General features: G+C 40.5%; 1 protein-coding gene and 11 non-coding genes across 12 annotated transcripts; all 12 read left to right on the top strand.

Annotated features, from left to right (window-relative positions):
• The first annotated feature begins 47 nt into the window (after positions 1-47).
• Trnav-cac lies at positions 48-120 on the top strand. Its single transcript has one exon. It is a non-coding gene; the product is annotated as a tRNA-Val (tRNA).
• Positions 121-1,507: 1,387 nt separating this feature from the next.
• On the top strand, positions 1,508-1,580 carry Trnak-cuu. The gene has a single exon. It is a non-coding gene; the product is annotated as a tRNA-Lys (tRNA).
• Positions 1,581-1,635: 55 nt separating this feature from the next.
• Trnav-aac lies at positions 1,636-1,708 on the top strand. Its single transcript has one exon. It is a non-coding gene; the product is annotated as a tRNA-Val (tRNA).
• A 102-nt stretch (positions 1,709-1,810) lies between these two features.
• Positions 1,811-1,883, top strand: Trnav-cac. The gene has a single exon. It is a non-coding gene; the product is annotated as a tRNA-Val (tRNA).
• Positions 1,884-6,052: 4,169 nt separating this feature from the next.
• Positions 6,053-6,124, top strand: Trnaq-cug. The gene has a single exon. It is a non-coding gene; the product is annotated as a tRNA-Gln (tRNA).
• A 1,299-nt stretch (positions 6,125-7,423) lies between these two features.
• Positions 7,424-7,495, top strand: Trnaq-cug. Its single transcript has one exon. It is a non-coding gene; the product is annotated as a tRNA-Gln (tRNA).
• A 1,299-nt stretch (positions 7,496-8,794) lies between these two features.
• Trnaq-cug lies at positions 8,795-8,866 on the top strand. Its single transcript has one exon. It is a non-coding gene; the product is annotated as a tRNA-Gln (tRNA).
• Positions 8,867-10,164: 1,298 nt separating this feature from the next.
• Trnaq-cug lies at positions 10,165-10,236 on the top strand. The gene has a single exon. It is a non-coding gene; the product is annotated as a tRNA-Gln (tRNA).
• A 2,487-nt stretch (positions 10,237-12,723) lies between these two features.
• On the top strand, positions 12,724-12,795 carry Trnaq-cug. Its single transcript has one exon. It is a non-coding gene; the product is annotated as a tRNA-Gln (tRNA).
• A 1,067-nt stretch (positions 12,796-13,862) lies between these two features.
• Positions 13,863-13,944, top strand: Trnas-gcu. The gene has a single exon. It is a non-coding gene; the product is annotated as a tRNA-Ser (tRNA).
• Positions 13,945-14,658: 714 nt separating this feature from the next.
• Positions 14,659-16,168, top strand: LOC116924481. The gene has a single exon (XM_045167599.1). The coding sequence runs from the start codon at positions 14,933-14,935 to the stop codon at positions 16,166-16,168; it is 1,236 nt and encodes a 411-aa protein (XP_045023534.1). The 5' UTR covers positions 14,659-14,932.
• Positions 16,169-24,628: 8,460 nt separating this feature from the next.
• Trnas-gcu lies at positions 24,629-24,710 on the top strand. Its single transcript has one exon. It is a non-coding gene; the product is annotated as a tRNA-Ser (tRNA).
• Positions 24,711-25,041: the final 331 nt, after the last annotated feature.

The raw sequence follows: 25,041 nt of genomic DNA, 5'->3' as shown, positions 1-25,041 counted from the left end.
TCGGTTGTAAAACCCTTTTATAAAAAGAATCCTATTGTAAATTTCGTGTTCTCATAGTGTAGCGGTTATCACGTCGGCCTCACACGCTGAATGTCCTCAGTTCGATCCTGGGTGAGAACAGTCGGTTTTCGAAGTTTACCAATTTCACTGCAGTCTGCGTGTCTGAGTAGTAACCAAAGGGCACGCCAAGTGGGGAGTCGGGTGAATTTTCCATATGGTCCCGCACAAGGCTTTTAACTAGCTGATTACCACCAGAAGACTCCCGAAAATGAAGTACACATGTTGTTTTTAGAGTAGTTTTGTTGTTTTGACGATTCAAAATTCCTTTAATTTGCTATTTTACGCGTCCCAAGTTTACTCATCATCAATGAAAGGAGTGCAAAGTAGCATAACTAATAAAGATAACCATAATCTGTTTAACTGTAGAGTTATCATGGTTGTACACCACTGATGACTAGGCAACGATGTATACGGAAAAGATACAGATGATTCTTAACCTATCATAAGGAGTCTCTAAGGATAAAAAGAATATGTAAAAACTCCTATGCTACGCCCCTGGGTGGGATCGAACCACCAGCCTTCCGGTTAACAGCCGAACGCGCTAGCCAATTGCGCCACAAAGGCATCTGAATTAATTGGGAAACGGAAACTTTGTGCTTCTTTACGACTGAGAGAAACGTAATGTGTTCATTCTCCAACCCTTTTGGTAATCCCAGAAACAACAATTGGGCACCATTTATCTAGTTTATGCTGCTACTGTCAGTGACAGGATACAAATGTTTAGTAAATAAAACCGGAAACAGACGGCTTCTTCCAGACGTCAGATGGCGCTGATGTTTTTAAATATTTTTTCCCTTCGTTACCACCATCAAGTTTACCAGGAGTAGAAATGGAAGTACTCTTCTCACGGAAGAAATTGAGCTACACTCGTTCTGCTCCAGAGATGGCGTCGCGGCTGGTAAGTTCCAAACTAACAAATATTTTAGGTTTTATCGAATCAAATAATTTACATTTTATTCGTATCACTGAGACGAATCCAATGCTCATTTGGGAAATATTCGTTTACAATTCATCGTTGGAGAAATTTAGGGTAAAAGTTTGTATCACGTGATCTACCTTATGGACACGTGTGATAAAAGGAAGGGCTAGTTCGGAAACGTTTACTTTCATTACCTTAACCCTTGAATCTTTGCTTTCTTTCTCTCATTCCCTCTCTTCAGAAATTCCAATTAACCAGCCGCAAACGCCATCTCTGGAGCTTAACACGCGTAGCTCAGCTGATTCTGCAGCCGTTACTACTCCCGATATACATCATGGTCTAACCCACCTCCTTTCCATATGTGGAGGCAGCTGTTTCATGTCTTGCTGGAAATCAAACGTATGAATCACACAAAAAAAAAATTTATTTAAGTTGTTATTTTTCTTTAGGACTCCACCATTCCTTTGACAGAAGAAATACTCAATGGATTGTTGGGATCGTTTCTGTTTGCGTTAACCATTAACATGTGCCTGGCTAGCTCAGTCGGTAGAGCATGAGACTCTTAATCTCAGGGTCGTGGGTTCGAGCCCCACGTTGGGCGTTCAATTCCATGTGGTCTTAATCGAAACTTGGTTTCAATCAATGCGTGTAATTCAGTTCCCATAGTGTAGTGGTTATCACGTCGGCCTAACACGCTGAAGGTCCTCAGTTCGATCCTGGGTGGGAACAAGACATCCTTTGCATACAGTTCTGATGTGGTTATTTATATTGTTAACTTAGATTCGGTTTGTAAAACCCCTTTTATAAAAAGAATCCTATTGTAAATTTCGTGTTCTCATAGTGTAGCGGTTATCACGTCGGCCTCACACGCTGAATGTCCTCAGTTCGATCCTGGGTGAGAACAGTCGGTTTTCGAAGTTTACCAATTTCACTGCAGTCTGCGTGTCTGAGTAGTAACCAAAGGGCACGCCAAGTGGGAGTCAGGTGAATTTTCCATATGGTCCCGCACAAGGGACTTTTAATTAGCTGATTACCACCAAGAAGACTCCCGAAAATGAAGTACACATGTTGTTTTTAAGTAGTTTTGTTGTTTTGACGATTCAAAATTCCTTTAATTTGCTATTTTACGCGTCCCAAGTTTACTCATCATCAATGAAAGGAGTGCAAAGTAGCATAACTAATAAAGATAACCATAATCTGTTTAACTGTAGAGTTATCATGGTTGTACACCACTGATGACTAGGCAACGATGTATACGGAAAAGATACAGATGATTCTTAACCTATCATAAGGAGTCTCTAAGGATAAAAAGAATATGTAAAAACTCCTATGCTACGCCCCTGGGTGGGATCGAACCACCAGCCTTCCGGTTAACAGCCGAACGCGCTAGCCAATTGCGCCACAAAGGCATCTGAATTAATTGGAAACGGAAACTTTGTGCTTCTTTACGACTGAGAGAAACGTAATGTGTTCATTCTCCAACCCTTTTGGTAATCCCAGAAACAACAATTGGGCACCATTTTATCTAGTTTATGCTGCTACTGTCAGTGACAGGATACAAATGTTTAGTAAATAAAACCGGAAACAGACGGCTTCTTCCAGACGTCAGATGGCGCTGATGTTTTTAAATATTTTTCCCTTCGTTACCACCATCAAGTTTACCAGGAGTAGAAATGGAAGTACTCTTCTCACGGAAGAAATTGAGCTACACTCGTTCTGCTCCAGAGATGGCGTCGCGGCTGGTAAGTTCCAAACTAACAAATATTTTAGGTTTTATCGAATCAAATAATTTACATTTTATTCGTATCACTGGAGACGAATCCAATGCTCATTTGGGAAATATTCGTTTACAATTCATCGTTGGAGAAATTTAGGGTAATTTAGGGTAAAAAGAAATGGAAGTACTCTTCTCACTCTTCTTCTTCTTATACTCCTTCTTCTTCTTCTTCTTCTTCTTCTTCTTCTTCTTCTTCTTCTTCTTCTTCTTCTTCTTCTTCTTCTTCTTCTTCTTCTTCTTCTTCTTCTTCTTCTTCTTCTTCTTCTTCTTCTTCTTCTTCTTCTTCTTCTTCTTCTTCTTCTTCTTCTTCTTCTTCTTCTTCTTCTTCTTCTTCTTCTTCTTCTTCTTCTTCTTCTTCTTCTTCTTCTTCTTCTTCTTCTTCTTCTTCTTCTTCTTCTTCTTCTTCTTCTTCTTCTTCTTCTTCTTCTTCTTCTTCTTCTTCTTCTTCTTCTTCTTCTTCTTCTTCTTCTTCTTCTTCTTCTTCTTCTTCTTCTTCTTCTTCTTCTTCTTCTTCTTCTTCTTCTTCTTCTTCTTCTTCTTCTTCTTCTTCTTCTTCTTCTTCTTCTTCTTCTTCTTCTTCTTCTTCTTCTTCTTCTTCTTCTTCTTCTTCTTCTTCTTCTTCTTCTTCTTCTTCTTCTTCTTCTTCTTCTTCTTCTTCTTCTTCTTCTTCTTCTTCTTCTTCTTCTTCTTCTTCTTCTTCTTCTTCTTCTTCTTCTTCTCTTCTTCTTCTTCTTCTTCTTCTTCTTCTTCTTCTTCTTCTTCTTCTTCTTCTTCTTCTTCTTCTTCTTCTTCTTCTTCTTCTTCTTCTTCTTCTTCTTCTTCTTCTTCTTCTTCTTCTTCTTCTTCTTCTTCTTCTTCTTCTTCTTCTTCTTCTTCTTCTTCTTCTTCTTCTTCTTCTTCTTCTTCTTCTTCTTCTTCTTCTTCTTCTTCTTCTTCTTCTTCTTCTTCTTCTTCTTCTTCTTCTTCTTCTTCTTCTTCTTCTTCTTCTTCTTCTTCTTCTTCTTCTTCTTCTTCTTCTTCTTCTTCTTCTTCTTCTTCTTCTTCTTCTTCTTCTTCTTCTTCTTCTTCTTCTTCTTCTTCTTCTTCTTCTTCTTCTTCTTCTTCTTCTTCTTCTTCTTCTTCTTCTTCTTCTTCTTCTTCTTCTTCTTCTTCTTCTTCTTCTTCTTCTTCTTCTTCTTCTTCTTCTTCTTCTTCTTCTTCTTCTTCTTCTTCTTCTTCTTCTTCTTCTTCTTCTTCTTCTTCTTCTTCTTCTTCTTCTTCTTCTTCTTCTTCTTCTTCTTCTTCTTCTTCTTCTTCTTCTTCTTCTTCTTCTTCTTCTTCTTCTTCTTCTTCTTCTTCTTCTTCTTCTTCTTCTTCTTCTTCTTCTTCTTCTTCTTCTTCTTCTTCTTCTTCTTCTTCTTCTTCTTCTTCTTCTTCTTCTTCTTCTTCTTCTTCTTCTTCTTCTTCTTCTTCTTCTTCTTCTTCTTCTTCTTCTTCTTCTTCTTCTTCTTCTTCTTCTTCTTCTTCTTCTTCTTCTTCTTCTTCTTCTTCTTCTTCTTCTTCTTCTTCTTCTTCTTCTTCTTCTTCTTCTTCTTCTTCTTCTTCTTCTTCTTCTTCTTCTTCTTCTTCTTCTTCTTCTTCTTCTTCTTCTTCTTCTTCTTCTTCTTCTTCTTCTTCTTCTTCTTCTTCTTCTTCTTCTTCTTCTTCTTCTTCTTCTTCTTCTTCTTCTTCTTCTTCTTCTTCTTCTTCTTCTTCTTCTTCTTCTTCTTCTTCTTCTTCTTCTTCTTCTTCTTCTTCTTCTTCTTCTTCTTCTTCTTCTTCTTCTTCTTCTTCTTCTTCTTCTTCTTCTTCTTCTTCTTCTTCTTCTTCTTCTTCTTCTTCTTCTTCTTCTTCTTCTTCTTCTTCTTCTTCTTCTTCTTCTTCTTCTTCTTCTTCTTCTTCTTCTTCTTCTTCTTCTTCTTCTTCTTCTTCTTCTTCTTCTTCTTCTTCTTCTTCTTCTTCTTCTTCTTCTTCTTCTTCTTCTTCTTCTTCTTCTTCTTCTTCTTCTTCTTCTTCTTCTTCTTCTTCTTCTTCTTCTTCTTCTTCTTCTTCTTCTTCTTCTTCTTCTTCTTCTTCTTCTTCTTCTTCTTCTTCTTCTTCTTCTTCTTCTTCTTCTTCTTCTTCTTCTTCTTCTTCTTCTTCTTCTTCTTCTTCTTCTTCTTCTTCTTCTTCTTCTTCTTCTTCTTCTTCTTCTTCTTCTTCTTCTTCTTCTTCTTCTTCTTCTTCTTCTTCTTCTTCTTCTTCTTCTTCTTCTTCTTCTTCTTCTTCTTCTTCTTCTTCTTCTTCTTCTTCTTCTTCTTCTTCTTCTTCTTCTTCTTCTTCTTCTTCTTCTTCTTCTTCTTCTTCTTCTTCTTCTTCTTCTTCTTCTTCCTTCTTCTTCTTCTTCTTCTTCTTCTTCTTCTTCTTCTTCTTCTTCTTCTTCTTCTTCTTCTTCTTCTTCTTCTTCTTCTTCTTCTTCTTCTTCTTCTTCTTCTTCTTCTTCTTCTTCTTCTTCTAGATGGCGTATCAGAATGTCACAATAGCAGACGGAAAACAACAATGTGACCGTGAGCCGAGAAGCAAACGCTGTTTTCATCTTTGCTGGTTTGCTACGATGACCGTTATTTTGAACCATTATTACCACCATATTACTTTATTAACCACTTTATTAACCACCATATTATTTTCGACCAAGATAAAAAAATTTTGAAAATTTGTCGGCTTCTTCATTTTTCGAGACATGGATACAGTGATTTTGTATCAAGGTAATGTAAGACTTATTTGAAAATATGTGGGTTTCATAATTTGTCGTCGCATGATCAAAGAAACTACGTGGTGTTAATGTATTGAAAAACATAGGCATGTATTACGTAGCCCGGTTAGCTCAGTTGGTAGAGCGCGGAACTTTTAATCCTGAGGTCGAGGGTTCAAGTCCCTTATCGGGCGAAACTTGAATAGTTTTCTTTCCAGCGAGTTCTCATTATCGGTGTTTTCGTTAAATTTGTGTGTTATTGAAATCATCCGCTAACGCATTAGGGCTCAAGACCTCAACGTGGTGGAAGTAATCAGACGAGGTGACCGAGTGGTTAAGGTGATGGACTGCTAATCCATTGTGCATTGCACGCGTGGGTTCGAATCCCATCTTCGTCGGGAAACTTAAATTAGAAGTCAATTTCGATGCCAAAGATGTTTGTCATAGTCAAGTGTACATTCTTGAGAAAACATTGATTGCTGCATTCAATTAAGAAAGCCTCATTTGTTATAAGTAATTCTATGGTGTTTGATCAGACGTTAGCAGTGGTTCTATGGTGTAATGGTTAGCACTTCAGACTCTGACTCTGACAATCTGAGTTCAAATCTCGGTAGAACCTTTATTATCGTACCGTGGTACTTCTTGTTTTACATGCAGCATTTAGAAACCAACCAGCTCTTACAGAGATTGACTGTTAGTGGAAAAAATTTAGTTAGTTTTCTTAGTACTGCCCCGAGTGAGGTTCGAACTCACGACCTCGAGATTATGAGACTCGCGCGCTGCCTACTGCGCTATCGAGGCATGTATATGTGTTCAACACATTCGATCGAGAAATAATCCTATGATACCGTGAAATTTCTACTACCTAAATGAATAAACAACTTAATTTGTCAGCACGCGCAACTAAAATCTGGTGATCTGTACCAAGAGTAGAAACTTCCATAGTTTATGTGAAATAAATAAATGAATACTATGCTTTCAGTATTTGATGTCCAATTATTTTGTTAACACGGCTTAAACTCTGTGCGTTTTCCCTGAACGAAACCTGTTAGGTAGGTGGTGTTCTGCCATGTTAGGCCATCTTGTGAAGGACTCAGAAACCAAGCCATTAGCGCACTTGACATTCTACCGGTAGATGGCGTATCCAGAATGTCACAATAGCAGACGGAAAACAACAATGTGACCGTGAGCCGAGAAGCAAACGCTGTTTTCATCTTTGCTGGTTTGCTACGATGACCGTTATTTTGAACCATTATTACCACCATATTACTTTATTAACCACTTTATTAACCACCATATTATTTTCGACCAAGATAAAAAAATTTTGAAAATTTGTCGGCTTCTTCATTTTTCGAGACATGGATACAGTGATTTTGGATCAAGGTAATGTAAGACTTATTTGAAAATATGTGGGTTTCATAATTTGTCGTCGCATGATCAAAGAAACTACGTGGTGTTAATGTATTGAAAAACATAGGCATGTATTACGTAGCCCGGTTAGCTCAGTTGGTAGAGCGCGGGAACTTTTAATCCTGAGGTCGAGGGTTCAAGTCCCTTATCGGGCGAAACTTGAATAGTTTTCTTTCCAGCGAGTTCTCATTATCGGTGTTTTCGTTAAATTTGTGTGTTATTGAAATCATCCGCTAACGCATTAGGGCTCAAGACCTCAACGTGGTGGAAGTAAACAGACGAGGTGACCGAGTGGTTAAGGTGATGGACTGCTAATCCATTGTGCATTGCACGCGTGGGTTCGAATCCCATCTTCGTCGGGAAACTTAAATTAGAAGTCAATTTCGATGCCAAAGATGTTTGTCATAGTCAAGTGTACATTCTTGAGAAAACATTGATTGCTGCATTCAATTAAGAAAGCCTCATTTGTTATAAGTAATTCTATGGTGTTTGATCAGACGTTAGCAGTGGTTCTATGGTGTAATGGTTAGCACTTCAGACTCTGACTCTGACAATCTGAGTTCAAATCTCGGTAGAACCTTTATTATCGTACCGTGGTACTTCTTGTTTTACATGCAGCATTTAGAAACCAACCAGCTCTTACAGAGATTGACTGTTAGTGGAAAAAATTTAGTTAGTTTTCTTAGTACTGCCCCGAGTGAGGTTCGAACTCACGACCTCGAGATTATGAGACTCGCGCGCTGCCTACTGCGCTATCGAGGCATGTATATGTGTTCAACACATTCGATCGAGAAATAATCCTATGATACCGTGAAATTTCTACTACCTAAATGAATAAACAACTTAATTTGTCAGCACGCGCAACTAAAATCTGGTGATCTGTACCAAGAGTAGAAACTTCCATAGTTTATGTGAAATAAATAAATGAATACTATGCTTTCAGTATTTGATGTCCAATTATTTTGTTAACACGGCTTAAACTCTGTGCGTTTTCCCTGAACGAAACCTGTTAGGTAGGTGGTGTTCTGCCATGTTAGGCCATCTTGTGAAGGACTCAGAAACCAAGCCATTAGCGCACTTGACATTCTACCGGTAGATGGCGTATCCAGAATGTCACAATAGCAGACGGAAAACAACAATGTGACCGTGAGCCGAGAAGCAAACGCTGTTTTCATCTTTGCTGGTTTGCTACGATGACCGTTATTTTGAACCATTATTACCACCATATTACTTTATTAACCACTTTATTAACCACCATATTATTTTCGACCAAGATAAAAAAATTTTGAAAATTTGTCGGCTTCTTCATTTTTCGAGACATGGATACAGTGATTTTGGATCAAGGTAATGTAAGACTTATTTGAAAATATGTGGGTTTCATAATTTGTCGTCGCATGATCAAAGAAACTACGTGGTGTTAATGTATTGAAAAACATAGGCATGTATTACGTAGCCCGGTTAGCTCAGTTGGTAGAGCGCGGGAACTTTTAATCCTGAGGTCGAGGGTTCAAGTCCCTTATCGGGCGAAACTTGAATAGTTTTCTTTCCAGCGAGTTCTCATTATCGGTGTTTTCGTTAAATTTGTGTGTTATTGAAATCATCCGCTAACGCATTAGGGCTCAAGACCTCAACGTGGTGGAAGTAATCAGACGAGGTGACCGAGTGGTTAAGGTGATGGACTGCTAATCCATTGTGCATTGCACGCGTGGGTTCGAATCCCATCTTCGTCGGGAAACTTAAATTAGAAGTCAATTTCGATGCCAAAGATGTTTGTCATAGTCAAGTGTACATTCTTGAGAAAACATTGATTGCTGCATTCAATTAAGAAAGCCTCATTTGTTATAAGTAATTCTATGGTGTTTGATCAGACGTTAGCAGTGGTTCTATGGTGTAATGGTTAGCACTTCAGACTCTGACTCTGACAATCTGAGTTCAAATCTCGGTAGAACCTTTATTATCGTACCGTGGTACTTCTTGTTTTACATGCAGCATTTAGAAACCAACCAGCTCTTACAGAGATTGACTGTTAGTGGAAAAAATTTAGTTAGTTTTCTTAGTACTGCCCCGAGTGAGGTTCGAACTCACGACCTCGAGATTATGAGACTCGCGCGCTGCCTACTGCGCTATCGAGGCATGTATATGTGTTCAACACATTCGATCGAGAAATAATCCTATGATACCGTGAAATTTCTACTACCTAAATGAATAAACAACTTAATTTGTCAGCACGCGCAACTAAAATCTGGTGATCTGTACCAAGAGTAGAAACTTCCATAGTTTATGTGAAATAAATAAATGAATACTATGCTTTCAGTATTTGATGTCCAATTATTTTGTTAACACGGCTTAAACTCTGTGCGTTTTCCCTGAACGAAACCTGTTAGGTAGGTGGTGTTCTGCCATGTTAGGCCATCTTGTGAAGGACTCAGAAACCAAGCCATTAGCGCACTTGACATTCTACCGGTAGATGGCGTATCCAGAATGTCACAATAGCAGACGGAAAACAACAATGTGACCGTGAGCCGAGAAGCAAACGCTGTTTTCATCTTTGCTGGTTTGCTACGATGACCGTTATTTTGAACCATTATTACCACCATATTACTTTATTAACCACTTTATTAACCACCATATTATTTTCGACCAAGATAAAAAAATTTTGAAAATTTGTCGGCTTCTTCATTTTTCGAGACATGGATACAGTGATTTTGGATCAAGGTAATGTAAGACTTATTTGAAAATATGTGGGTTTCATAATTTGTCGTCGCATGATCAAAGAAACTACGTGGTGTTAATGTATTGAAAAACATAGGCATGTATTACGTAGCCCGGTTAGCTCAGTTGGTAGAGCGCGGAACTTTTAATCCTGAGGTCGAGGGTTCAAGTCCCTTATCGGGCGAAACTTGAATAGTTTTCTTTCCAGCGAGTTCTCATTATCGGTGTTTTCGTTAAATTTGTGTGTTATTGAAATCATCCGCTAACGCATTAGGGCTCAAGACCTCAACGTGGTGGAAGTAATCAGACGAGGTGACCGAGTGGTTAAGGTGATGGACTGCTAATCCATTGTGCATTGCACGCGTGGGTTCGAATCCCATCTTCGTCGGGAAACTTAAATTAGAAGTCAATTTCGATGCCAAAGATGTTTGTCATAGTCAAGTGTACATTCTTGAGAAAACATTGATTGCTGCATTCAATTAAGAAAGCCTCATTTGTTATAAGTAATTCTATGGTGTTTGATCAGACGTTAGCAGTGGTTCTATGGTGTAATGGTTAGCACTTCAGACTCTGACTCTGACAATCTGAGTTCAAATCTCGGTAGAACCTTTATTATCGTACCGTGGTACTTCTTGTTTTACATGCAGCATTTAGAAACCAACCAGCTCTTACAGAGATTGACTGTTAGTGGAAAAAATTTAGTTAGTTTTCTTAGTACTGCCCCGAGTGAGGTTCGAACTCACGACCTCGAGATTATGAGACTCGCGCGCTGCCTACTGCGCTATCGAGGCATGTATATGTGTTCAACACATTCGATCGAGAAATAATCCTATGATACCGTGAAATTTCTACTACCTAAATGAATAAACAACTTAATTTGTCAGCACGCGCAACTAAAATCTGGTGATCTGTACCAAGAGTAGAAACTTCCATAGTTTATGTGAAATAAATAAATGAATACTATGCTTTCAGTATTTGATGTCCAATTATTTTGTTAACACGGCTTAAACTCTGTGCGTTTTCCCTGAACGAAACCTGTTAGGTAGGTGGTGTTCTGCCATGTTAGGCCATCTTGTGAAGGACTCAGAAACCAAGCCATTAGCGCACTTGACATTCTACCGGTAGATGGCGTATCCAGAATGTCACAATAGCAGACGGAAAACAACAATGTGACCGTGAGCCGAGAAGCAAACGCTGTTTTCATCTTTGCTGGTTTGCTACGATGACCGTTATTTTGAACCATTATTACCACCATATTACTTTATTAACCACTTTATTAACCACCATATTATTTTCGACCAAGATAAAAAAATTTTGAAAATTTGTCGGCTTCTTCATTTTTCGAGACATGGATACAGTGATTTTGGATCAAGGTAATGTAAGACTTATTTGAAAATATGTGGGTTTCATAATTTGTCGTCGCATGATCAAAGAAACTACGTGGTGTTAATGTATTGAAAAACATAGGCATGTATTACGTAGCCCGGTTAGCTCAGTTGGTAGAGCGCGGAACTTTTAATCCTGAGGTCGAGGGTTCAAGTCCCTTATCGGGCGAAACTTGAATAGTTTTCTTTCCAGCGAGTTCTCATTATCGGTGTTTTCGTTAAATTTGTGTGTTATTGAAATCATCCGCTAACGCATTAGGGCTCAAGACCTCAACGTGGTGGAAGTAATCAGACGAGGTGACCGAGTGGTTAAGGTGATGGACTGCTAATCCATTGTGCATTGCACGCGTGGGTTCGAATCCCATCTTCGTCGGGAAACTTAAATTAGAAGTCAATTTCGATGCCAAAGATGTTTGTCATAGTCAAGTGTACATTCTTGAGAAAACATTGATTGCTGCATTCAATTAAAGTGGAATTGGAGTGCAATATTAGTGGAAAAAATTTAGTTAGTTTTCTTAGTACTGCCCCGAGTGAGGTTCGAACTCACGACCTCGAGATTATGAGACTCGTGCGCTGCCTACTGCGCTATCGAGGCATGTATATGTGTTCAACACATTCGATCGAGAAATAATCCTATGATACCGTGAAATTTCTACTACCTAAATGAATAAACAACTTAATTTGTCAGCACGCGCAACTAAAATCTGGTGATCTGTACCAAGAGTAGAAACTTCCATAGTTTATGTGAAATAAATAAATGAATACTATGCTTTCAGTATTTGATGTCCAATTATTTTGTTAACACGGCTTAAACTCTGTGCGTTTTCCCTGAACGAAACCTGTTAGGTAGGTGGTGTTCTGCCATGTTAGGCCATCTTGTGAAGGACTCAGAAACCAAGCCATTAGCGCACTTGACATTCTACCGGTAGATGGCGTATCCAGAATGTCACAATAGCAGACGGAAAACAACAATGTGACCGTGAGCCGAGAAGCAAACGCTGTTTTCATCTTTGCTGGTTTGCTACGATGACCGTTATTTTGAACCATTATTACCACCATATTACTTTATTAACCACTTTATTAACCACCATATTATTTTCGACCAAGATAAAAAAATTTTGAAAATTTGTCGGCTTCTTCATTTTTCGAGACATGGATACAGTGATTTTGGATCAAGGTAATGTAAGACTTATTTGAAAATATGTGGGTTTCATAATTTGTCGTCGCATGATCAAAGAAACTACGTGGTGTTAATGTATTGAAAAACATAGGCATGTATTACGTAGCCCGGTTAGCTCAGTTGGTAGAGCGCGGGACTTTTAATCCTAAGGTCGAGGGTTCAAGTCCCTTATCGGGCGAAAGTTGAATAGTTTTCTTTCCAGCGAGTTCTCATTATCGGTGTTTTCGTTAAATTTGTGTGTTATTGAAATCATCCGCTAACGCATTAGGGCTCAAGACCTCAACGTGGTGGAAGTAATCAGACGAGGTGACCGAGTGGTTAAGGTGATGGACTGCTAATCCATTGTGCATTGCACGCGTGGGTTCGAATCCCATCTTCGTCGGGAAACTTAAATTAGAAGTCAATTTCGATGCCAAAGATGTTTGTCATAGTCAAGTGTACATTCTTGAGAAAACATTGATTGCTGCATTCAATTAAGAAAGCCTCATTTGTTATAAGTAATTCTATGGTGTTTGATCATACGTTAGCAGTGGTTCTATGGTGTAATGGTTAGCACTTCAGACTCTGACTCTGACAATCTGAGTTCAAATCTCGGTAGAACCTTTATTATCGTACCGTGGTACTTCTTGTTTTACATGCAGCATTTAGAAACCAACCAGCTCTTACAGAGATTGACTGTTAGTGGAAAAAATTTAGTTAGTTTTCTTAGTACTGCCCCGAGTGAGGTTCGAACTCACGACCTCGAGATTATGAGACTCGCGCGCTGCCTACTGCGCTATCGAGGCATGTATATGTGTTCAACACATTCGATCGAGAAATAATCCTATGATACCGTGAAATTTCTACTACCTAAATGAATAAACAACTTAATTTGTCAGCACGCGCAACTAAAATCTGGTGATCTGTACCAAGAGTAGAAACTTCCATAGTTTATGTGAAATAAATAAATGAATACTATGCTTTCAGTATTTGATGTCCAATTATTTTGTTAACACGGCTTAAACTCTGTGCGTTTTCCCTGAACGAAACCTGTTAGGTAGGTGGTGTTCTGCCATGTTAGGCCATCTTGTGAAGGACTCAGAAACCAAGCCATTAGCGCACTTGACATTCTACCGGTAGATGGCGTATCCAGAATGTCACAATAGCAGACGGAAAACAACAATGTGACCGTGAGCCGAGAAGCAAACGCTGTTTTAATCTTTGCTGGTTTGCTACGATGACCGTTATTTTGAACCATTATTACCACCATATTACTTCATTAACCACTTTATTAACCACCATATTATTTTCGACCAAGATAAAAAAATTTTGAAAATTTGTCGGCTTCTTCATTTTTCGAGACATGGATACAGTGATTTTGGATCAAGGTAATGTAAGACTTATTTGAAAATATGTGGGTTTCATAATTTGTCGTCGCATGATCAAAGAAACTACGTGGTGTTAATGTATTGAAAAACATAGGCATGTATTACGTAGCCCGGTTAGCTCAGTTGGTAGAGCGCGGGACTTTTAATCCTGAGGTCGAGGGTTCAAGTCCCTTATCGGGCGTTACTTGAATAGTTTTCTTTCCAGCGAGTTCTCATTATCGGTGTTTTCGTTAAATTTGTATGTTATTGAAATCATCCGCTAACGCATTAGGGCTCAAGACCTCAACGTGGTGGAAGTAATCAGACGAGGTGACCGAGTGGTTAAGGTGATGGACTGCTAATCCATTGTGCATTGCACGCGTGGGTTCGAATCCCATCTTCGTCGGGAAACTTAAACTAGAAGTCAATTTCGATGCCAAAGATGTTTGTCATAGTCAAGTGTACATTCTTGAGAAAACATTGATTGCTGCATTCAATTAAGAAAGCCTCATTTGTTATAAGTAATTCTATGGTGTTTGATCATACGTTAGCAGTGGTTCTATGGTGTAATGGTTAGCACCTCAGACTCTGACTCTGACAATCTGAGTTCAAATCTCGGTAGAACCTTTATTATCGTACCGTGGTACTTCTTGTTTTACATGCAGCATTTAGAAACCAACCAGCTCTTACAGAGATTGACTGTTAGTGGAAAAAATTTAGTTAGTTTTCTTAGTACTGCCCCGAGTGAGGTTCGAACTCACGACCTCGAGATTATGAGACTCGCGCGCTGCCTACTGCGCTATCGAGGCATGTATATGTGTTCAACACATTCGATCGAGAAATAATCCTATGATACCGTGAAATTTCTACTACCTAAATGAATAAACAACTTAATTTGTCAGCACGCGCAACTAAAATCTGGTGATCTGTACCAAGAGTAGAAACTTCCATAGTTTATGTGAAATAAATAAATGAATACTATGCTTTCAGTATTTGATGTCCAATTATTTTGTTAACACTGCTTAAACTCTGTGCGTTTTCCCTGAACGAAACCTGTTAGGTAGGTGGTGTTCTGCCATGTTAGGCCATCTTGTGAAGGACTCAGAAACCAAGCCATTAGCGCACTTGACATTCTACCGGTAGATGGCGTATCCAGAATGTCACAATAGCAGACGGAAAACAACAATGTGACCGTGAGCCGAGAAGCAAACGCTGTTTTCATCTTTGCTGGTCAGACGGTCGCGGGAGTTCTGAAAGTGAATAGACGTGTCGAAAAGTGCTTAAAAATCCACCCCCCCTTCTCTCTACAAAGCGCCACTCCCCCGCTCCTGCACAGACAAGGAAAGAGCCCGGCACCAGGCCGATCCCGCCCGATCCTCCCCCCCTCTAGAGCCATGGGCTCCCACGTGAACAACACGCTACCGCCGATCTTCATGAAAAGAGATGAGAACACCACCTTTAAGAACATGAAATCCGATCAAATCTCGTCAATCGTAAAAGAGCTCGAACTGAAATACGGCCGCTTCGACAAAGTCTCAATCGCACAAGGAGGTGACCTAATCATCCGCCCCTCCTCCACCAAACAACAAGAAGAACTACTGAAAACCACATCAGTCCTGAACGACAGCATAGAAGTTTCCTGCTCACTCCCAAATAGTTACACTAAGCAGAAAATGGTTATAAGACAAGTTCCGACAGGCGACACTAACGAAGACATCCACCAAGCGCTCAAACAAAAAGGATACAAGGTAACCAATGTCCACCGCTTCACCACCACCAAAGGTACAGAAAAACTGCCATCCACCACTGTCGCCCTAGAATTCGAAGGTCCTCCCCCACACGAAATCTTCCTCAATGGCCTAGTCTTCCACCCTGAAACCCAAAGACCCAATCCCCTCAGATGCAAGAGATGTCAGAAGATAAGTCACACCGCTAACTACTGCAGCAACGAAGAGGTATGCCCAAACTGTGGGAAGCCTCACGAAGACATGACCAAATGCTCCGCACCCCCAAAATGCGTCAACTGCAACAACAACCATCCCTCAAGCTCACCCAACTGCCCCAAGTTCTCACAGATGAGAGCTATCTCCCGAACCATCAACGATGGACGTCCTCAAATAGATGAACAAAAATCCACCTACAGCCAAGCAGTCAGGAGAAACCTGCCCAACACAGAAACAAACCCGGAGGCAGAGATACTAAAAGGCCAAATCCTGGCCATCCAAGCAGAGATGACCCAACTTAGAACGGAACGGGAGAAAATCAGAACACTAGAAAAAAAAGTCGACGGCCTCGAAGACTCGGTCAACCAGATCCAAAACACCCTATCCAACCTCAATAAAGGACAAAGCTCAACAAACAACAAATTAGACAAACTGATAGGTCTAATCCAAAATCTCCCCTCGCTAGCAGATACAGGCGACACCATGGAAGGGGATCACCAAGAAGAGCCGAGCGTTACCATGGAAGAAGACCATCACGAAGCACCAAACCCCCCTAACCCAAGAGAAAAGAACAAACAGCCAATCCAAACCCCCAAGACCCCCCAAGACAAGCACACCAACCCGTACCTTAAAAGACTCCAAAACAAAAACAACTTAGCAACCCTACCACCCAGCAAATCCAAATGATGTTGATTATTCAATACAACGCAAGAAGCTTAACAAAAGCAAATTTAGTTCAATTCAAATACCACCTACATCTCTTCAAACCCTTGATTGTATTAATCTCAGAAACCTATTGGAAAGACAATTTTTCAGTTAAATTTAAAAATTATCATGTAGCTCACAAAAACCGGACGGACCGTCCAGGCGGCGGAGTCGCCATATTAATCCACAAGTCACTTCAGTTTCACCAAATACCTACACCCCAGTTTAAAACTCTAGAAGCAATTGGTGTATCTATAGCCATAAAAAGAAACAACCAGAACCACCTCTTGGACATTTTTTCAGTTTACGTACCAAACGGAAGCGCAATCGAAGAAGAAGAACTTAACCAGCTAATCCAGGGCAGAGGCGGAAATCTAATCGTAGGAGGCGACTTCAACGCCCATCACGGCAGATGGGAGACGACCTGCAGCCACCCTAACCAAAGCGGACGCGCCATCGCCCACATCCTAGAAGAAGACAACGACCTAGAATTAGCCACGCCACCAAATTTAGGCACAAGGAAAAACCCAACTACACTCACCTCTTCAACCATTGACTTGACACTGATGTCACCACATCTGGCCCTGACATCCGAAATAACGACCGGCCCCCACCTCAACAGCGACCATCTCCCGATCCACATCAAAGTCAAGTCCGAACCCTCGATATCCATCGCACGACCACCAACCTGGAACTTCAAAGAAGCCGACTGGATCACCTGGAACGACGAAATCAACAGAATTATCTACAACAGCGAATACTACACAACAGAAAACACCGAAACCAAATACCTGATTTACTACAACGCCATCATGGAAGCCAATAAAGCCAGCAGAATCAAGCTCTCCAAGCCAACCGAAGAAGTCAGACCGGAACCTGCCCAAGCGTGGTGGACAGTAAATTGCAAGAAAGCAGTAGCTCAAGCAAGAAGAGCACGAAATCGATGCGACCCCAGCAAAGGAGGAGTTAACTGCGAGTCCAACAAAGAAGCCTGGAGAATTAAAGAAAACGAAAAAAAAGAATAATTATCAAGGCCAAAAAAGATTCAATGGACAAGTTTATCGACAACCTCAGCCCAAAAAGCAACGCAACCAAAACCTGGGCCTTTACCAAGGTGTGGATCAACGGCACGCGAGCCCCAGACCTCAACTGCTCCCCAATACAAGACCCTGTTACAAATCAAATCATTACATCAGCAAAAGAAAAAACCAGAATCTTCTCCATCCAATATGACCACCAAAGCGAAGACATCCCAGACGACCCAAGACTTGAGCTCAACATAACCAAAGGAATCGAATCGAGCGAACCCAACGCCCTCAACTCCCAAATCACAAACAACGAACTAAACTACGCAACCAGACAACTAAACAGCAACTCCATGGGAAGAGATTTAATCCACAATCAAATGATCGCTAATCTAACGGACACCAACAAAACGCACCTCCTTCACCTCTTCAACCGCATGCTCACGACTCACTTCGTCCCTCCAGACTGGAAAACGGCCACCATCATCCCAATTCGAAAACCTGACAAGCCAGCAGAAAAACCAGAGTCCTACCGCCCCATTTTCATCACATCCTGCCTTGGAAAAATAATGGAGAAAATAATCAACCAAAGATTATCATGGTCGTTCGAAACAAAAGGCCTGAGATTGAAGACTCAATGCGGTTTCAGGAAAGGAAGAAGCACGTTGGACAACCTAACAGGACTCGAGCACTACATCCGGGACGGATTCAACAATATAAGGCCCCTCAACACCTACGCCATCTTCCTTGACATCGCTAAAGCCTTCGACACCACCTGGATCCAAGGGCTCCTCTACAAGCTAAGCACGAAAGGCGTGAACGGCAACATCTTGGGCTGGCTCAACAACCTCCTCCGCAATCGATCCTACAACGTAAGAATAGGCAACACCCTATCGGAAGACCGCCCCTTAAAAGTCGGAGTCCCCCAAGGATCGCCCCTCAGCCCCTTCCTATTTTCGGTAATGATAGATGACTTCCCAACATTACAACCACCAGGAGAAACCTACATGTTTGCTGACGACATTGAAAGTCACGTCCACTCAAGCGACGGCCAAGAAGAGGAAGAACTACTCACCCCCCATCTAGACGCTGTCAGCAAATGGAGCAAAAAGTGGAGAATAAAATTCTCGCCAGAAAAATCCATCCTAGTAAACTTCAGCAGACAGAGAAGAACCCAAATTGAACCCCTACTATTCCTGAATGGCAAAAGAATCCCCCAAGCTAATGGAGTCAAACACCTAGGGATCCACTTCGACAAAAGTCTGCGTTGGATTAAACAAACCGAGGTAGCCATCAGCAAAGCAATTAAAATTCAAAATCTCTTCAAAGTCCTCTCTAGATCAAATCACGGACCCTCTATAGACTCACTCTGCATACTTTACAAGGCCCTAATCAGAAGCAGACTAGAATATGGACTAACGGTGTACGGATCATCCAGCAAAGGAAGAAAAGAAAAGCTCGAGTCCGTCCAGAACAACATCCTCCGGATTATCCTAGAAGCACCTAAATCAACCCCAATCAAAGAAATGCAATGCGAGCTCGACATCCCACCCCTAGACACTAGAAGAACCTGGCTAGCCGCCCGCTATATCTTCAGAATCGAAAAACTACAAGACCACCCCCTGCACAAAAGATGCTGGGAGATGAGAAGAACCCCCAAAAGCTGGAAAGATCTTAACGTCCCGTCGCTCAAAATAGCCATGGGCAGCACCATCCTAGCCGACATAGACCTATTCCAAGCTGAACCTGAACAATACCCCCATCTACAAGAAAGACCACCCTGGAAGGAACCCCCAATCGCTATCAGATACTTCCCTCTCTCCAAACAAATGTCAATGAACAATCCCTCAGAAGCACGAGCACTCTTTAACGAGATCAAACACAACCACTTCAACGCATCCACCATCGCCTATACAGACGGCTCACTCAACAAATCAACAGGAAAAACCACCTCAGCAGTAATAATCCCCAGTCTTAACATCGAGGAAGCAACAACCCTCTCCAGAAACTCATCCGTCTTCACAGCCGAGGCCGAAGCCATCAACAGAACATTAGAACTAGTTCACCATCTAGACGACGAAGTGGCCGAACTTACAATATTCTCAGACTCAAGATCGGTCGTCCAATCAATAGAATCATCAAAAAAAGAAAAACATCCCATCATTAACGCCATACTCACCACAGCAGATAACCTGAAGTCAGCAGGCACCAAAATCAATCTGTACTGGATACCTAGTCACGTTGGTATTCCAGGCAATGAAGCGGCCGACCGACTAGCCTCAGAAGAAAGCAACCAGCTACTTCCAAGCAGATGCCTCAAAAACTTTCTCTCCTCAGCCGAACAAGCAGCAGTCTTTAAAGAATACCTAAGGAAAATAAACATCAATGAATTTCACAAAGGAAGATATAAAGATAATACCCACACAAGAACGAAGACAGGAGCGCTGAAATGGCACTCTCACAAATCACGAAACATCACAAGAGTCTTGTTCAAACTCAGAACAGGGCACAACAGGCTGAAAGCCAACCTGGCCCGATTCAACAACCAGCTAGACCCCACCTGCCAGTTCTGCGAAGATGAAGATGAGTCAACAAAGCACGTCCTTCTAGAATGTCCTGCACTCGAACTAGAAAGACAAGAAATCAACAGTTACTTTACAACTCACAACATGGAACAAAATCTATGTAACCTTCTAGGACTCAACCCAAGAAATAACTGCAACACACAGCATGAAGTCCAGAGGCTACTCGTCCAGTTCCTAAAAGCAACGAGACTCATCAACACAATCTAAATAAAAATTAACAAACTTCCTTTCCCTCATACCTACTCAAAACACCCCCAAGCAACAAAGAAGAAAGACAAAGTTTGGTGGGCACAACAGGCTGAAAGCTAACCTGGCTCGATCCAACAACCAGCTAGACTCCACCTGCCAGCTGCCAGTTATGCGAAGATGAAGATGAGTCAACAAAGCACGTCCTGCACTTGAACTAGAAAGACAAGAAATCAACAGTTAATTTACAACTCACAACATGGAACAAAATCTATGCAACCTGCTAGGACTCAACCCAAAAAATAACAGCACAATCAGCATGAAGTACAGAGGCTACTCATCCAGTTCCTAAAAAGCAACAAAAACTCATCAACACAATCTTAATAAAAACCAAACAAACTTACTCTCCCCCTTACCTACTCAAAACACCTACTCAAAACACCTCCAAGCAACAAAAAGAACGACAAAAGTCCAGCCTAAAGAAAGTAACTTATCAATCAACTCGAAAACTCAATCAACGAGAAGACAACACAAGCCAAACAATGAACGCTAAAGCATCGTCGAGGCGAAAGGGCCAACCGCGCCCATCACCTGGTGATAAATCTGGCCACCAGATCCCCTCACCAGTGCCTACCAACCAAAAAAAAAAAAAAAAAAAATCTTTGCTGGTTTGCTACGATGACCGTTATTTTGAACCATTATTACCACCATATTACTTTATTAACCACTTTATTAACCACCATATTATTTTCGACCAAGATAAAAAAATTTTGAAAATTTGTCGGCTTCTTCATTTTTCGAGACATGGATACAGTGATTTTGGATCAAGGTAATGTAAGACTTATTTGAAAATATGTGGGTTTCATAATTTGTCGTCGCAAGATCAAAGAAACTACGTGGTGTTAATGTATTGAAAAACATAGGCATGTATTACGTAGCCCGGTTAGCTCAGTTGGTAGAGCGCGGGACTTTTGATCCTGAGGTCGAGGGTTCAAGTCCCTTATCGGGCGTACCTTGAATAGTTTTCTTTCCAGCGAGTTCTCATTATCGGTGTTTTCGTTAAATTTGTATGTTATTGAAATCATCCGCTAACGCATTAGGCCTCAAGACCTCAACGTGGTGGAAGTAATCAGACGAGGTGACCGAGTGGTTAAGGTGATGGACTGCTAACCCACTGTGCATTGCACGCGTGGGTTCGAATCCCATCTTCGTCGGGAAACTTAAACTAGAAGTCAATTTCGATGCCAAAGATGTTTGTCATAGTCAAGTGTACATTCTTGAGAAAACATTGATTTCTGCATTCAATTAAGAAAGCCTCATTTGTTATAAGTAATTCTATGGTGTTTGATCATTCGTTAGCAGTGGTTCTATGGTGTAATGGTTAGCACTTCAGACTCTGACTCTGACAATCTGAGTTCAAATCTCGGTAGAACATTTATTATCATACCGTTGTACTTCTTGTTTTACATGCAGCATTTAGAAACCAACCAGCTCTTACAGAGATTGACTGTTAGTGGAAAAAATTTAGTTAGTTTTCTTAGTACTGCCCCGAGTGAGGTTCGAACTCACGACCTCGAGATTATGAGACTCGCGCGCTGCCTACTGCGCTATCGAGGCATGTACAGTATCCTCCACAAAAAAGAGGCACCCCCCCGGTAGCCCAAAAAATAAAAATTCCTTGTGAGCGCTAGATGGCATTGTTTTTCATTGCACAATACAAACATAAAAAGCATGCAATTTTTTGTTTGTTTGTTTTGACTGCAAATGCCAGACGGTTGCCATGATTTCAATATTTTTTGCTGCGAGCAAAATATGAAAAACGGAGAATTTGAGAAAAAAGTCGGGGAAAGGCTAACCTCTGAATTGTTACCTTTCCCCCAATCCGACTTTTTTCTCAAGTTTTCCGTTTTTCATATTTTGCTCGCAACATGATAACTTATTGGTGACAGACGAAAAAAATTATAGCATTTGGAAAATAAATCTAAGAAAAGAATGCAACAAAATTTTTTTTGAAAAGAGAATTTATTCAATTTAAACCAACTGATAAATGAAATTAGTTTAATATTTCGTCCACCAGCCGTTAGCTTCAATGCATAATTGAAGTCTTTTGGTCATTGAAAGCGCTAGTTTTTCACGATAAGCGTGATTATCAGTAAGATTTTGCCAAGCGGTCTGTGCATGGGCAAAAACTTCTTCTTTGTTTCGGGAATCTTTCGCGTCGAATTCACGCACAATATCCCCCCACACGTTTTCAATGGGATTTAAATCGGGCGAGCGGGCAGGCCACGGGAGAACCTCGATCCTTGGATGGGCAGCAAACCAAGCTTTTATTACCCTTGCTGTATGGATAGGGGAATTGTCTTGAATGAAAGGGATGGTTTCTTCCGGCCCATAAGTTTCATTGATCCAGGGCAGGAAATTGTTCTCTAGGATCTCAAGATATTTTTCTTTCGTAAATCTGCCTTCTATCGGAATTAGTGGGCAAGACCCAGCGGCAGAAAAACAGCCCCAAACAGGCATTGTCTTGCGTCCACTTCTATTAATTGTCTGGATATGCTCCCGTTGAAATCTCGTGCCCTTTTTCCGGTAGACAAACACTCTACCGCATTCGTCAGACCTTTTTGGAATAGTGAAATTTTTTAAGATAACATTACCGTAACGTAATTTTAATAATAATAATACCCGAAAGTTTTTTCATCAGAGAAAACTACTTTTGACCAATACACAGGGTCCTTATTAATAAACTCCGCCGCGAAATTCAAACGATTTTCCGCGTTGCGCTGCGTAAGATCGCACTTTTTTGCGGCCACGCAAGCAATAATGCCACGATTTCTTAGACGACGACTTATCGTTTGGGAACTTACAGGTATTGCGAGGGAATCTAAGCAGAAAAAATTGGTCTGATAAAGCAAAAAAAAAAAAAAATACGCTACCCTAACCTGCAATAACACTAGCCTTAACAATAGGGTTAGCAGAGGCAAAACGCACTATTGCGTTATCTTGCTGGAGTGTGGTTTTTCTCTTTAAGCCCGTCCCTCTTTTTCTTTTGACATTTTCTTCTTCAGAAAAACGATTTTGCCACCTTTGGACGGTTGATCTTGAGCAACCAACTAAATTAGCGATTTGCGCTTGGGAATGCCCGGCTCTAGTCAAACCAATTATTTCCCCACGCTGTGCTTCACTTAGGTTTTTTGGTTGATTTGCACGATACATTTTAAAGAAGCACCGCTATTCTAATCACTTTTTCTAGTCACTTTTTCTAGTCAATTTTCCTAGTCACTTTTTCTAGTAAATTTTTCTACTCAATTTTTCTAGTCACTTTTTCTAGTCAATTTTCCTAGTCACTTTTTCTAGTCACCTTTACTTATTTCTAGTCTGAAATAGTCTGTCACTTAAACAATAGCTTTTCATTTTTGAAATCACACAGCTTCAAAGGGTTGCCATGGTTTCCAATAAGTTTTCATGTTGCGAGAAAATATGGAAAACGGAAAACTTGAGAAAAAAGTCGGGTTGGGGGAAAGGTAACAATTCAGAGGTTAGCCTTTCCCCGACTTTTTTCTCAAATTCTCCGTTTTTCATATTTTGCTCGCAGCAAAAAATATTGAAATCATGGCAACCGTCTGGCATTTGCAGTCAAAACAAAAAAAAAATTGCATGCTTTTTTTGTTTGTATTGTGCAATGAAAAACAATGCCATCTAGCGCTCACAAGGAATTTTTATTTTTTGGGCTACCGGGGGGGTGCCTCTTTTTTGTGGAGGATACTGTATATGTGTTCAACACATTCTATCGAGAAAAAATCCTATGATACCGTGAAATTTCTACTACCTAAATGAATAAACAACTTAATTTGTCAGCACGCGAAACTAAAATCTGGTGATCTGTACCAAGAGTAGAAACTTCCATAGTTTATGTGAAATAAATAAATGAATAATATGCTTTCAGTATTTGATGTCCAATTATTTTGTTAACACGGCTTAAACTCTGTGCGTTTTCCCTGAACGAAACCTGTTAGGTAGGTGGTTTTCTGCCATGTTAGGCCATCTTGTGAAGGACTCAGAACCAAGCCATTAGCGCACTTGACATTCTACCGGTAGATGGCGTATCCAGAATGTCACAATAGCAGACGGAAAACAACAATGTGACCGTGAGACGAGAAGCAAACGCTGTTTTCATCTTTGCTGGTTTGCTACGATGACCGTTATTTTGAACCATTATTACCACCATATTACTTTATTAACCACTTTATTAACCACCATATTATTTTCGACCAAGATAAAAAAATTTTGAAAATTTGTCGGCTTCTTCATTTTTCGAGACATGGATACAGTGATTTTGGATCAAGGTAATGTAAGACTTATTTGAAAATATGTGGGTTTCATAATTTGTCGTCGCATGATCAAAGAAACTACGTGGTGTTAAAGTATTGAAAAACATAGGTATGTATTACGTAGCCCGGTTAGCTCAGTTGGTAGAGCGCGGGACTTTTAATCCTGAGGTCGAGGGTTCAAGTCCCTTATCGGGCGTTACTTGAATAGTTTTCTTTCCAGCGAGTTCTCATTATCGGTGTTTTCGTTAAATTTGTATGTTATTGAAATCATCCGCTAACGCATTAGGACTCAAGACCTCAACGTGGTGAAAGTAATCAGACGAGGTGACCGAGTGGTTAAGGTGATGGACTGCTAATCCATTGTGCATTGCACGCGTGGGTTCGAATCCCATCTTCGTCGGGAAACTTAAATTAGAAGTCAATTTCGATGCCAAAGATGTTTGTCATAGTCAAGTGTACATTCTTGAGAAAACATTGATTGCTGCATTCAATTAAGAAAGCCTCATTTGTTATAAGTAATTCTTTGGTGTTTGATCATTCGTTAGCAGTGGTTCTATGGTGTAATGGTTAGCACTTCAGACTCTGACTCTGACAATCTGAGTTCAAATCTCGGTAGAGCCTTTATTATCGTACCGTGGTACTTCTTGTTTTACATGCAGCATTTAGAAACCAACCAGCTCTTACAGAGATTGACTGTTAGTGGAAAAAATTTAGTTAGTTTTCTTAGTACT

This window comes from Daphnia magna, unplaced genomic scaffold, assembly GCF_020631705.1.
Source record: "Daphnia magna isolate NIES unplaced genomic scaffold, ASM2063170v1.1 Dm_contigs239, whole genome shotgun sequence".
Taxonomy (NCBI): Eukaryota; Metazoa; Arthropoda; class Branchiopoda; order Diplostraca; family Daphniidae; genus Daphnia; species Daphnia magna.
Note: the sequence above shows the minus strand (reverse complement) of the source record. Positions and strands in the feature narration are given on the sequence as shown.